At 34.9% G+C, this 13,125-nt stretch overlaps 3 protein-coding genes across 3 annotated transcripts in view; all 3 read left to right on the top strand.

Moving 5' to 3' along the window:
• The first annotated feature begins 219 nt into the window (after positions 1 to 219).
• galla-1 (cytosolic iron-sulfur assembly component galla-1) lies at positions 220 to 3,565 on the top strand. The gene is made up of 3 exons (XM_013313404.1): positions 220 to 438; positions 509 to 772; positions 3,444 to 3,565. Exons 1-3 carry the CDS (start codon positions 294 to 296, stop codon positions 3,539 to 3,541), a joined length of 507 nt encoding a protein of 168 aa, XP_013168858.1. The 5' UTR covers positions 220 to 293; the 3' UTR covers positions 3,542 to 3,565.
• Positions 3,566 to 3,571: 6 nt separating this feature from the next.
• On the top strand, positions 3,572 to 5,307 carry LOC106118686 (autophagy-related protein 13 homolog). Its single transcript, XM_013313403.1, has one exon. It carries the CDS (start codon positions 3,593 to 3,595, stop codon positions 4,847 to 4,849), a length of 1,257 nt encoding a protein of 418 aa, XP_013168857.1. The 5' UTR covers positions 3,572 to 3,592; the 3' UTR covers positions 4,850 to 5,307.
• A 988-nt stretch (positions 5,308 to 6,295) lies between these two features.
• CPSF1 (cleavage and polyadenylation specificity factor subunit 1) overlaps positions 6,296 to 13,125 on the top strand; it is a gene marked incomplete at its 3' end in the record, with an annotated part of 21,497 nt that continues 14,667 nt past the window's right edge. The window contains exons 1-12 of the mRNA XM_013313172.1: positions 6,296 to 6,658; positions 6,753 to 6,973; positions 7,486 to 7,659; positions 8,177 to 8,340; positions 8,713 to 8,852; positions 9,436 to 9,546; positions 9,820 to 10,001; positions 10,144 to 10,291; positions 10,535 to 10,755; positions 11,345 to 11,540; positions 11,975 to 12,081; positions 12,730 to 12,868. Coding sequence (XP_013168626.1) covers positions 6,496 to 6,658; positions 6,753 to 6,973; positions 7,486 to 7,659; positions 8,177 to 8,340; positions 8,713 to 8,852; positions 9,436 to 9,546; positions 9,820 to 10,001; positions 10,144 to 10,291; positions 10,535 to 10,755; positions 11,345 to 11,540; positions 11,975 to 12,081; positions 12,730 to 12,868 — 1,966 coding nt within the window. The remainder of the gene's footprint in view (positions 6,659 to 6,752; positions 6,974 to 7,485; positions 7,660 to 8,176; positions 8,341 to 8,712; positions 8,853 to 9,435; positions 9,547 to 9,819; positions 10,002 to 10,143; positions 10,292 to 10,534; positions 10,756 to 11,344; positions 11,541 to 11,974; positions 12,082 to 12,729; positions 12,869 to 13,125) is intronic.

Genomic DNA, 13,125 nt, shown 5'->3' with positions numbered 1-13,125 from the left:
TTTCATAACTTAATGATTTTTTCATTCAAAATGTCTCAATGTGATAGCGGAACTAAGCAACAATAATATTAGGATATACAAAAAAAATAACATTTTATCAATGTTGCGGACGGTTTAATTAATTAAAAAAAAAAAGATAAAGTAAGAGGAATCATGAAGAATCGATACAAACTTGAAAAATCGATACAAAATTTACAAGTGACATCTCTAAAACAACAAATGAACAAACATGTCCTCTGGCTTTGTGAACTGAACAGAGTTACAAAACAATCTCATAGCCATTATTAAACGATATGTTATCATTCTTTTCTAAATTGTCATTAAACAACACTCAGAATTCTTCCGTGGAGTTAGCCAAGCCAGCTTATATGGACAAAAGTGCAACTTTACAAGAGCTCGGCTACAAAGACGACGATGAGTTGAGAGAGACGATTTATGGTCAGTTTATTATTTTGTGTGGTTTTGAATGGATTTACTGTGATTTCTAACGAGTGTTGTGGTGTTTTAGACTTTTTGAGGACAATACGAGACCCGGAGAAGCCAAGTACATTGGAGGACTTGAAAGTTGTTTACGAAGAAGGAATCTTCGTCAAGGAGCCTACAGCGGATAAAGTACCTGTTCTTCGAGTGGAATATAATCCCACCGTGCCCCACTGTTCGCTAGCAACATTGATTGGACTTTGCATAAGGATCAAAATACTCCGTTCTTTACATCACCCTGTGAAACTTGATGTTTTCATCAAAAAAGGAGCCCATACTACTGAAGATGAGAGTGAGTAAAACTACATTTTCTTTCTAGTTCTTTCCATGTACTTAAAGTACCTTAAGGTAATATTTGTTAGACCTTGGTAACAAGGAAAATGGACAATTCCTTGAATAACAAAGGTTTTGTTATATTTTATCAGATAAATGAATGTTTAATACACTTGTGGTTTATCAGATTACAAAAAATTCTATAAACTTTTCAAAATGTAAACATTTCAGATATAATTTCAATATTTAAATTAAAACTAAGGTTTTTAATCATTATTAACAAACATAAGATGTAACACCATTCATTTCGATTAAGTCTAATATTTTTTACCGGAAATTTAGTCAAAATTTACCAGAATTACTTGGTTTAATTATCTGAAACCAATAGGTACATATAAAAGTACTTATATGAATGTAGAAGAAACAAAAGGTCTGTCACAACTGAGCCAAACTGAGCTATATGGTCTCTGCCTACCCCTTTTGGTTATAACTGTGAGTTAAGGTCTTATTTAGAAAATAAGTTCATTTATTTGCAACAAATAACTTTCTTTTTACATTCCATTTTATGAAAAATGTTTATAAATCTCACTAATATTGTAAATATGGATGGATGGGTGAATGTTTGTTTAAAGGTCCAAACCAAGATTTAAGGCTCTTGATGAAATTGGCATAGAGTATAATCTGGAAGAACACATAAACTACTTATTACGTTTTTTATTTAATTCTGCGCGGACAGTTCATTAATGTTGTTGATGTAATAGGTTTTATCTAAAAACAGAGTATGCATTTTACTTTATATATGCTGTGTTTGGTTTCTATTTATTTGTAAATATTGAGGTCATAAGTAGTTAGGTCATTTGCTATTATATATCTGCAATAGCAAGTCTTGGAACTAATGATAGAATAATAATCGTACATCACATTATATATATATATATATATATAGGTAGCTATTCCTATTCAAGCTTATTTTTTAAACTCCAAAATAATCTTGATAGTTGTTAAAATATATTTTCTTTTGTAGACCCAAGTTTTGACTTTAATTCAGTTTTATTTTATTTGTTTTGTTAGTAGCTTTAACTAGCTTTAGCCTGCAAATTTATCAGTGAGAAATTAAAAAAATGTTTAGTATTATGCATTCTTTCAGACTATGTTAACTTTCACTTTTATATGATTAATAGGATTGCATAATAACATATAAATAATTGAATAAAATTATGATGTTTATTATTATTGTAATTAATATAATAAAGCTTCTGTAAATAAAGTTACAATTAGATTACACAAACAAAATAGATTACACAAACGTAATATGCAAATTTGTTCATATCTTAATTGTTAATTAAATTAAATGCAAATAAAAAGGATATTGACATTTGATATTATATAGGAAAAATAATATGTGTTTATAATTTCTTTATTTTGTTGATGAACTTCTTATTTCATGTGATTTTATGGATTCTTTTTAAATGATGATAATTTATTCATCTACTTGAGTGTCTGTTTATAGCACAGATAAAAAATATCGTAATTCACAATCATGATGTAATTACCATGCTGTTATCACAATCAAATATAATGAAAATCCAGTTATTATCTGTGGTTCAGGATGAAAGAAAATTGCATGTAGCTGAAATGCATATGCTAAGATGGATGTGTGGTGTGACAAGAAAGGATAAAGTTAAAAATGTGTATATTAGAGGAAGTTTGTAAGTAGCGTCAGTGATTCAGAAATTGAGGAGTAAAAGATTAGCGTGGTTTGGACATGTTATAAGGAGGGATGATGATGATATAAGCAAAAAAGTAATGAGATTCTATGTGGATCGCTACAAGGGTAGGGGAAGACCAAAAAAAGTATGACTGCTGGTAGAGATGTATGGAGGATACATACTGTGCCGACCCTCGATAGGGATAAGGGCAGGTTGATGATGATGATCTGTCTGTCTGTCTGCAAATCTGCGTTTTTGTCTTTTAATGGATGGTAGCTAATGTGTGCTAAAAAAAGCATGTTTTTTTTTAATTTCGCCCTGACGAAGTCGCAAGTAAACTCTATTTAATAATAAGCATGTTTATAAAACTTTTTTTACTACAAATATCCGCTGACCCAACAGTTGTTCCAGAAACATGTTGCTATCTCCTTTTTTTTTTTTAATATGAGAGTGATAATAATGTTTTTAAATATTTTGGCAGTGGAAACCTAATATCAGCGGTATCAGTGAAACTGAACTTTATTATCTACTTAAGATATAAAATAATATTATGAAATCACATGACTACAATGAGCAAACTTTAAAATGATATATCGTCAAAAATAAATATGCCCCAAATAAATGATGATTTTGACTAAAGACAGTTAAAATAGCTTATATATATTCAACTAAGAACTAATTTTAGAACCGATATTTCTTAATTTTTTATTACGTATATCAAGTATATGGTCACTTCGCTATTTCAGCGATTTCAGGTGGCCGCTCGCTCGTTTGCCACCTACTGATATAAAAAAAAACCTGCAATAATAACAAACTCAACAAAAAAGTTGCAGCTATTCAGAATTTTAAACATTCATTTATTTCTTTTAATACATATAAATTACAATTCTTTAAAATATTTTTTCTGATATAATATTTATTGTGTTATTTCTAATGTGTGTTAAATATGGAATAATCTGTATGTATGTCTTCTTGTTTCAGTCAACAAACAAATCAATGACAAAGAGAGGATTGCTGCCGCTATGGAGAATCCCAATCTAAGGAACCTTGTGGAAAACTGTATCGCTGAAGAGGAATAGAATTTTGTAGACAGTAAAACGTAGATAGACGAAAATAAAAATAGTATAGCCATGGCGCCTGACGCGGCCTTCTCAAATATAAGTGATAAGAACGAATTCACGAAGTTTGCCAAATTCCTTGCGTACAAAGGTGTACAAATTGTAGTAGAATCGAGAAAAGGTGTCAAAATAGAAGCCAACAGTAAACCGAGGACAACAGACTCCGATTGGTTCAATCTACAAATACCGGATTCACCTGAAGTCAATCAGGCGACAAAGAATGCATTGCCATCGGATAAGATATTAGAAACTATAAGGTCACAACTCCATGTTGAAATATCAGTGCAAACGGAAGATGGTGATGAAATGGTTTTAGAGTTGTGGACTTTGGAATTAGATGAAGCACAATTTGATACATCCTTAAAGGCAATGAATACGGTGTATTTTAGAATGGGCATTCTACTGAAGTCGGTTATTACGATAAGTAGAATAACACCAGCGTATCACTTGTCAAGAAAACAACGTACCGAATCTTTTACTATATTCTACAGAGTTTATAACGGTGAACCAAAACTCAAAGCATTGGGGGACTCTGTTAAGAAAATCCAAGCGGGAATGTTAAAGACACCTTTAGGGGGATTATGTTTTACGGTATCATATCGTACAAACTTCTCAATATCACCAAATAGATCGGAAAAAAGTAAAACATTGCTTTTAAAGAGTGACCACTTTGAGTTGAGTCCGAAACATGTTATCTTTGAGTCTAAAAAGACTAAAATAATTAAAGAGAAAGACGTAAAACCTTCCAGACCAGTGGATTTGAACAAACCATTACGTTTAGCTGCATTCGCCGACGAAGTGATTATACAGAAAGCGGTTAATGAGTTTTTTGAAAAAATTCCAATGCCAAAGTTCAAAAAATATCCAAGACCAAAAACACCAATCAAAGACAAAGCGATGGAATCAAAGAGTACTCAGGATTTGGATCTCACGATTATGTCAAAGAGTCCAACATCATTGGAGTTACCACCGAAGAAGTTTTCAGGGTTCCGTGGTGAAAATGAACCTCCATTGAAATTACTTCATTTTCCTTTCGCTGATAATCATCCGATACGTGAATTGGCAGAGTTTTACAAAGATTTTTTCAATGCACCACATTTGAAATTGACAGAAGAACAACAGCAAGTCAGCAAGGATATAGATGTTAAGGAATTGGAAATAGGTGGTGAGGATTTATCCAAGGATTTGGAGTTATACGAGAGTTCAGTTCTTGAATTTGATGAACTTCTCGCTGATATGTGCAGGTCGGCTGAGTGGAGTGGCAATTAGTGGGAACATTTGGTAATGGGTGAAGACTGAAATGTATAGGTTTTTGAATAAATATTTTATTTCTTTGTTAAATGAAATGCGGTATGACTTTGATTGTGGGGTGTGATTTTTGAATTTATTTAGTTGTTTTAGTACTGATTTTCTAGTTTGTATTCTAGTAGTAGAATTTGATTGTAATAATTATTTAGATTAATGCCGTTGTGTCAAAAATAACATCCCTTATTTGAATTCCTAAACATTCCTTATGACAAAAATTATTGGTTTGTAAATATTTTATTTCTAAAATAATTAGTTCCTATATTATCTTGCAAACACTAATTTGAAATATGTACAAATTACATTTAAGCAATACAAACATATCCAATTTTTGGAAGACAATAGACAAAAAATTATTTTTTATGTCTATGGTCAATAAAAATATAATTTCACTCATAAAATTTTCGTAAGAGTCTTATTTAAAATTTTAATTAGAACTACTTTATTACATTTAATCATGATTGTGAGTTTTCAGCATCACATCATCTGTGACCTGTCAATATAGCCATCCCACTAATTGTCTTTGAAAAAAAAACAGAAATATCGAATAGTATCCTAATATGTCCTAAAAGAGTTGAAGTTCATGACTAATAAAAGTATAAGTACGTAGTAAAATATAAAAAAATGCTGTTCTCTCAAATTGGTACAGATATTTAAGGTCTGCAGAAAATGGTGTATTGTTATGAAAGGACCACTTATTTTTTTTTCAACTAAAAAATGAAGTTATTTAAAATCTTTATAGTGCGTCTATAACAAATGATAATGCTTAGTATAAAATGTTCACGAATTTTATTATGACGTTGTGAATGTTGAATCATATGAAATATCATTTTTATTTACAAAATAAAGTATTTTTTAATTGCCATGGTTTGTATTATTTTGTATTTTAACCTATGCCTTTTCTTTTCAAGATCTACCGATTTTATGCAATAGCTACCAACCAATGTTGGTCTTATACACAGACACATACATTCTCAACAATCATAACATGATTTTATGAGGATTGGTTTTTATGTTTGGTATGGTAATATGAAGTTAATAATAAATATATGGAAAAGTTATGAATTAAACGTACATTAGGAAGAGGAAATGAATATTAAGTACGTGAAATGTTTAGAAAAGTTGATTGCTCAATGGAGAAACCAGTGGATGGATTGCATACTATGGAAAGTTATGTTTAACAGTATATACCTAGATTAATTTGTGTCAACGGATTGGTTCTAAATGTATTTATTTAATATCTGGAAGCAATATCTGCGTTAGTTGCAAAAACTCGCGGGTTTGAGTTTTTTTATCTTAGACCTTTTTTCTTGTAAAAAAGTGACATTTGTTTTTCTTTAATCTGTATTCAGTAATGTTGTGTGATTGTCAGTCTTGACCAGTCTTGACATAAATGTCATATAATTTGTATTGCCAAACAGAAGCTGTTACAACAATTTCAAAGTTGAATGATTGTTTTAAATTAAATTTCTATGAAACATATAACAATAGCCTTACTGTAAAAAATTCTTTGCGTTACTATGTTATGTCTTTGTAGATAAGTTAAAGTATCTTAAATATAAAGTAACTTAGTGGTTTAACCTACAAAAAGCTTGTTGTGGTTCGTAAAAATGTTTTCGATTTGTCGGCAAACTCATCCCGCTACGGGGATTGAGCATGCAATTAGCTGTTGCTTCTTCAATAACGATGAGAGCTGTTTGGTAACCGCCGGTGCTAATATTATCAAAGTCTTTCGGCTGATGCCCGAAGGACATACGAAGGAAGTTAATGCGGGTAAGTAGCCAACAAGTCCTTAAATACAGTAGTTCTACTTATCTGCTACTTAATTTATTTGAAAAAAATCTATGATCCTTTGTTTTATTTCTAGCGGGTCAGCCAATACCGCCAAAGATGAAATTGGAATGTCTCGCAACATACACATTGTGGGGCAACGTAATGTCCATTGCGTCAGTGAAATGTGCAAGTGCTGGAAGGGATCTACTTCTGCTGTCATTCAAAGAAGCCAAGCTTTCAATAGTTCAATATGATCCACAGATTAATAATTTAGTTACTCTAAGTATGCATTACTTTGAAGAGGATGACATGAAGGTAATTTCTTCTTAATTTTTTTATATCATAAGGTGGCAAACGAGCGAGCGTACACCTGAAATCACTGAAATAGCGAAGTGACTGTTGCCCATAGACATACGCAGTTTCATATGCGTTGCCTACCTTTAATCGACGGAGGAGAGGATGCACAGAAAGAAAATATTTTCCCTTTCCATGCATCCTCTCATCCGGGGAGTCCACTTCCACTTCCCATCCTTTCCTTGTAAGAAAAAGGGTGGGAAGGGAAAGAGAACTAAATTAGGCCGCCGGGACAACAGTACTTTATTTTTCTAAAATTAAAGATTTTTCTACAGTAAATATAACCTAAAGTAATCCTTATTACATTAGCTACCTGCCAATAAAAATATCATCAAAATTGGTTCAGCCATTTTAGAGATTAGCTCGAACAGACATACAAAAATTTAAAAAACAAAATTTTTGGTGTATGTATCATATGTAGTAAAAAAGGGTTATTTAATATCTGTCTCAATACACTCTTTATTAAATTACAGGGTGGATGGACAACTCATCCACATATTCCATGGATACGAGTGGACCCTGAATTCCGTTGTGCTGTGATGTTATTGTACGGCAAGAAGTTAGCCGTGTTGCCGTTCAGAAAAGATATTACATCAGAAGAGGGTGATCCTTTGGAAGCTAAACCTTTTGTTGATAGTAAAAAGAATGTAAGTAGTTACTGTAAGTCTTCTTCTTCTATTAATTAATAATGGACCCCAATGTCCAGTTTAAAACATTAGTAAGCAAAAGACAATCAAGGTAGGCTGGCTCCGGTATTCTTTGACAAATGAAGCTAGCTAGCTTTGGTAGCTGATGATGTCAATTGAGACACTAAAAAAGAACAACATTATTGTAAGTAGGCTACAAGATATCTTATATATGGCAGTATAAAAACTCAATTAGTAGCCTATGCGTTCTACATCTATGCCCAAATCTAAATCTTGAAAAGCGTCAATAGCCTAATGATTAAGGGTACGGAATTCCGATTATGAGGTCGGGGGTTCGAATCCCGTCATTCGACTATAGTAGTATATCCTAGGACAAGCGTAAAGCTTAGTTGGAATGGTAACAGAAATATTAGTAAATTTGTAAAAAAACTTCTAATATTTTATTTAAAAAAAAATTCAGTGATTTCCGTCTAGCCATTCCGGAGACTATACTTAACATGATATTGTTTTGTTCCAGCAACCAAATCAACAAATAACAAAGTCACCAACTCTAGCCTCTTATGTTATAGTGCTTAAAGATTTAGATGAAAAGATAGACAATATTCTAGACATTCAGTTTCTTTATGGATATTATGAACCTACATTATTGTTATTATATGAACCAGTAAGAACATTTCCAGGGTGAGTCTATATATTTGATATTTAGCTTCTGATTTCTCTTAATCCTACTAACTGAGTAATTTAATGTTCATTAAGAGTTAAACACACTGACCTTTATTAAATGGACAGGCAATAGATACGTCGGTGGCTCAGTGGTTAAAATACTTGAGTTGTAATCTGCATGTCTCTGGGTTCAAATCCCGCCATGTAGTAATGTGTAAAACATTTGTTGCTGCACATATCTGAGAAGAAATTCATAGATATGTGTGAAGTCAACTCGCACTGTGCCAGGTTGACTATATCCTAGTCACTAACTTAGGGTAGGCTCCGAGTGTCTCTTTGGGGACTTATAGTGAGCTGATGATGATGATAAATTGAAGTATTTCCTAATAGTCGTACAGCAGTGCGCAGTGACACATGTTGCATGGCCGGTGTCAGTCTGAACATGTCTGCCCGAGTGCATCCGGTCATTTGGGCAACAGCGGGATTGCCCTTTGATTGTATACAAGCTATTCCGGTACAGAAACCACTTGGTAAGAATACTACTATGCATTACCTGACGCCCGTGACTCCGTCCACGTGGGGATTAAAGATCGAAATTAGTAGCCTGTGTGTTCTTCCAGACTATGTTCTACATCTATGGCAAATTTCAGCAAGATATGTTGAGCCTTTCCGGAGATATCTTCTAACAAATATCTATTCATACATCTATGCATCCAAAAATTCACATTTATAATATTAGTACATGTAGTATTGAAGAAAGGAGGAGCATCGGTGGCTCAGTGGTCAAGCACTTGACTTGCAATCTGCATGTCTTGGGTTCGAATCCCGCCATGTACCAATGTGTTCAAAGTAATTCAAAGATATGTGTGTAGTCAACCAACCCGCACTTGGACAGTGTGGTTGACTATGGCCTAATCACCTTTAACTTAGCTTAGGCTCCGAGCCCCTCGGTGGGGACGTATAGTGAGCTGATGATGATGAGTATTGAAGAAAAGGTTACTTTCAAGATTTAGATGAAGACAAATTGAAATAGGTAAAAGTAATAGAGCTGGCGTTACTAAAACATACTTTTCCATTTCCTTCGGAATAGAAAAAAAATAAACTTGTTTACAGGTGGTTGTTTGATCTTGGCTGTGAATTCATTGATTTATTTAAACCAGTCGGTGCCACCTTACGGCGTCTCTCTGAATAGTATTGCTACTCATACAACTAACTTCCCGCTAAGTAAGTATTCGTATACTTAAGTTACCAAATGACAGTAGGGACTAACGTAATTTTTTTTATAGGAGAAGAGGGCAAACGAGCAACGAATCGCCTAATATAAAATAATTAAAATATTGAATATAAAATAAGATAAAAAGTTAATAACCGCCCTCAGAGTTGAATAAAATTTTATATCCGGCTCGAAGGACCAGAAGTCCAAAATGACTTATAATTTCTATTTAAGCTAACGACAAGTTCAGTTTTGATGTGCTATAATGATGTATTTTGTCGCAGGAATACAAGAAGGCGTGTGTATAACACTGGACGGGGCGAGGGTGGCCGCGCTGGGGGAGTCCCGGCTGGCGCTGGCGCTGCGCGGCGGTCAGCTGTACGTCCTGACGCTGCTGTCGGACTCCGTGCGCAGCGTCAGGAGCTTCCATCTCGACAGGGCTGCGGCGTCCGTGCTCACCTCATGTGTAAGTCTTCATGGCACCAAGTGTAGCTTCCAGAAACAGGATTCCTTAAATCCTGGAGTCATATTCTACAGTTTGATTCTCATGGTTGTAAAATGGTTTTTAATTACATCAATGATGTACTTATGTACTTGTCGTTTGTCAGATGTGTGTGATAGAGGAAGACTTTCTCTTCCTCGGTTCTCGATTGGGTAATTCGTTGCTGTTGCGAGTGACAGAGAGGGAGAATAGAATGTTGTTCTCTGTCGACAAACCTCTGGAGGCCACTGTTGATCTCACGATGACTGAAACTGGTGAGTACCTTGTACATACTAGCCGTCGACCGCGACTCTGTCCGCGCGGAATAATATTAGTAAGATGGACTCTGTAAATGACCAAAATTAATGCTGTTAATACTAGAGCTATTTATCATTAAATTTTACCAATTACTTTTCACCGTGTTAATGGTTTAAAATCTCTGTCCAAAGTTATTCAGTATAGAAAATTTTGCCGTAAATGTACTTTATATCCTGCTTGAAGGACCATATTATTTACAGATAAAGATACACCTACAACAACAAACGTAACAAACACAACAACAACCAACAAAGAAGCAGGACAAAAGGAGGTCCAGGATCCAGCAGCTAAGAAACGACGTCTAGATACAATCAGCGACTGCCTACCCACTAATGTTATAGAGATTAGTGATAAAGATGAATTAGAAGTATATGGATCTGATATACGGACGTCAACTCAACTTACCAGTTATGTGTTTGAGGTAATATTATATAATGTCCCAATCTTATTATAGTACTTCGTCTGCAAGGAAATTAAAATAAACATAGTAGTCAATGTGTTCATGCAGTTAGTATTCTACATCTGTAACAAATTTCATTCAGATCCATGCATCCGTACTTGACACCACACAGAAGACACGCGTCAAGTGGAAGCTATTCCGCGTTTCGTCTGATGAGTGTGCGTCCCGGAGGCTTAATTTAGTCCTCTTTCTCTTCCCACCGTTTTTCTTACAGGGAAAGGATGGGAAGTGGAAACGGACTTTCCGGATGAGAGGATGCACGGGAAGGGAAAATATTTTCTTTCCATTCATCCTCTCCTTCGTCGATTAAAGGTAGGCAACGCATATGCAATTGCGTATGTCTATGGGCAACGGTCACTCCGCTAATTCAGCGATTTCAGGTGGCAGCTCGCTCGTTTGCCACCTTATGATATAAAAATATATATATATACCTTCTTACAAACATCCATCCATCCATTCATGCATTTAAACTTTCGCATATGGCTTCGGCATAAAAATATTGTCTCCTTTAAGTCTTGTTTTTGATTTAGACCGTATCTTTGATTTATAGGTATGCGACTCTCTGTTAAACATCTGTCCTATCGGGGACATATCAATGGGCGAGCCTCAGCTGGTGGGGGAAGAAGAGAGACGTGAGGGTACGGAGCTGGAGCTGGTGGCGTGCAGCGGCCGCGGCAAGAACGGCGCGCTCTCCGTGCTGCAGCGCTCTGTGCGACCGCAGCTGGTCACCGCGTTCCATCTGCCTGGTGAGCAACACACGATATCACACACCATCACTCACTGTAAACCAATGTACACGTAATTACAAGTAGTGACTTAAGCATTGGCTTAAGCTACTATAAGCCATCGCAATAACTCAGTTTCTTATCCAAATAAGTTCGTGTAAAGTTGTTACCCACAGCATAAGTCCATGTCAACTTATAACCCAATATATAAATCTGTATTAACTTATAACCCACCGTATAAGACCGTGTGAACTTATATCACACCACATAAGTTCACATGAACTTATAAGTTAATGTGAACTTATAAGTTAATGTGAACTTATAAGTTAATGTGAACTTATAAGTTCATGTGAACTTATAAGCAACAATATGGTCCAATATAAGTCAATATATAAACTAATATAGGCACTAACTTGTGAGTTGAGAGTTATATTATCTATATGTATTTCCGTCAGGATGTATCGACATGTGGACAGTGATAGGAGAGAGTGAGGGTCGCGAGGCAAGAGATACTGAAGGTTCACATGCATATTTAATACTTACACAAGAAGACTCAAGTATGGTGAGTGTTACATTACTTGTCAAATTATATTTATAATTTGTAATTCATATACCTATGTACATGGGAGCGTCGGTGGCTCAGTGGTCAAGCACTTGACTTGCAATCTGCAGGTTCTGGGTTCGAATCCCGCCATGTACCAATATGTTTTTCCATTTCCGATTTACATATGTACATTTATCCGACGTACTTACGGTGATGGAAAATATCGTGATGCAACCTGCACATATCTAAGAAGAAAATCAAAGATATGTGTGAAGTCAACCAACCCGCACTTGGTCAGCGTGATTGACTATGGCCTAATCACCCTTAACTTAGGGTATGCTCCGAGCCCCTCGGTGGGGACGTATAGTGACCTGATGATGATGATGTACATAATGTACCTTACTATTAAAACAAGGTTACACTGCACGTTTTGTTTATTAAGAACAAGCGTAAAATTAAGTCTTGACTTAATTGTTAAAAGCTCAAATTAATTTGCATGTATCTTTAGATGGAATAAATAGAATGAATGGATTTTATTTGTCTATAACAAGTTATGTTTAAAATGTAGAGGAAAACCAAAGAAAGTATGGATAGATTGAGTAAAAGAAAATAAGCGTATGGAGATGTATGGAGATACAGTTGATGACGCAATGTTTTATACAATAGATCCTACAAACTGGTCAAGAGATCAACGAGGTGGACAACTCAGGGTTCATGACGGGCGCGCCCACTGTGTTCGCCGGCAACCTCGGCAATAACAAGTACATGGTGCAGGTCACCACCACTGCTATACGACTTATAAGAAGTAAATACACTTTATTGTCACTTGTGAATGAAGAATCTCTTATTTGAGGTCCATTTCGACATATATCTCTAATATGAAGTTTTTTTTTATATCATAAGGTGGCAAACGAGCGAGCGGTCACCTGAAATCGCTGAAATAGCGAAGTGACCGTTGCCCATAGACATACGCAATTGCATATGCGTTGCCTATCTTTCATCGACGGTGAAGAGGATGCACAGAAAGAAATTATTTTCTCTTCCTATGCATCCTCTCATCCG

The sequence above is a fragment of the Papilio xuthus genome, unplaced genomic scaffold, assembly GCF_000836235.2.
Source record: "Papilio xuthus unplaced genomic scaffold, Pxut_1.1 DF827570.1, whole genome shotgun sequence".
Taxonomy (NCBI): domain Eukaryota; kingdom Metazoa; phylum Arthropoda; class Insecta; order Lepidoptera; family Papilionidae; genus Papilio; species Papilio xuthus.
This window is presented reverse-complemented; position numbering and strand designations above follow the sequence as displayed.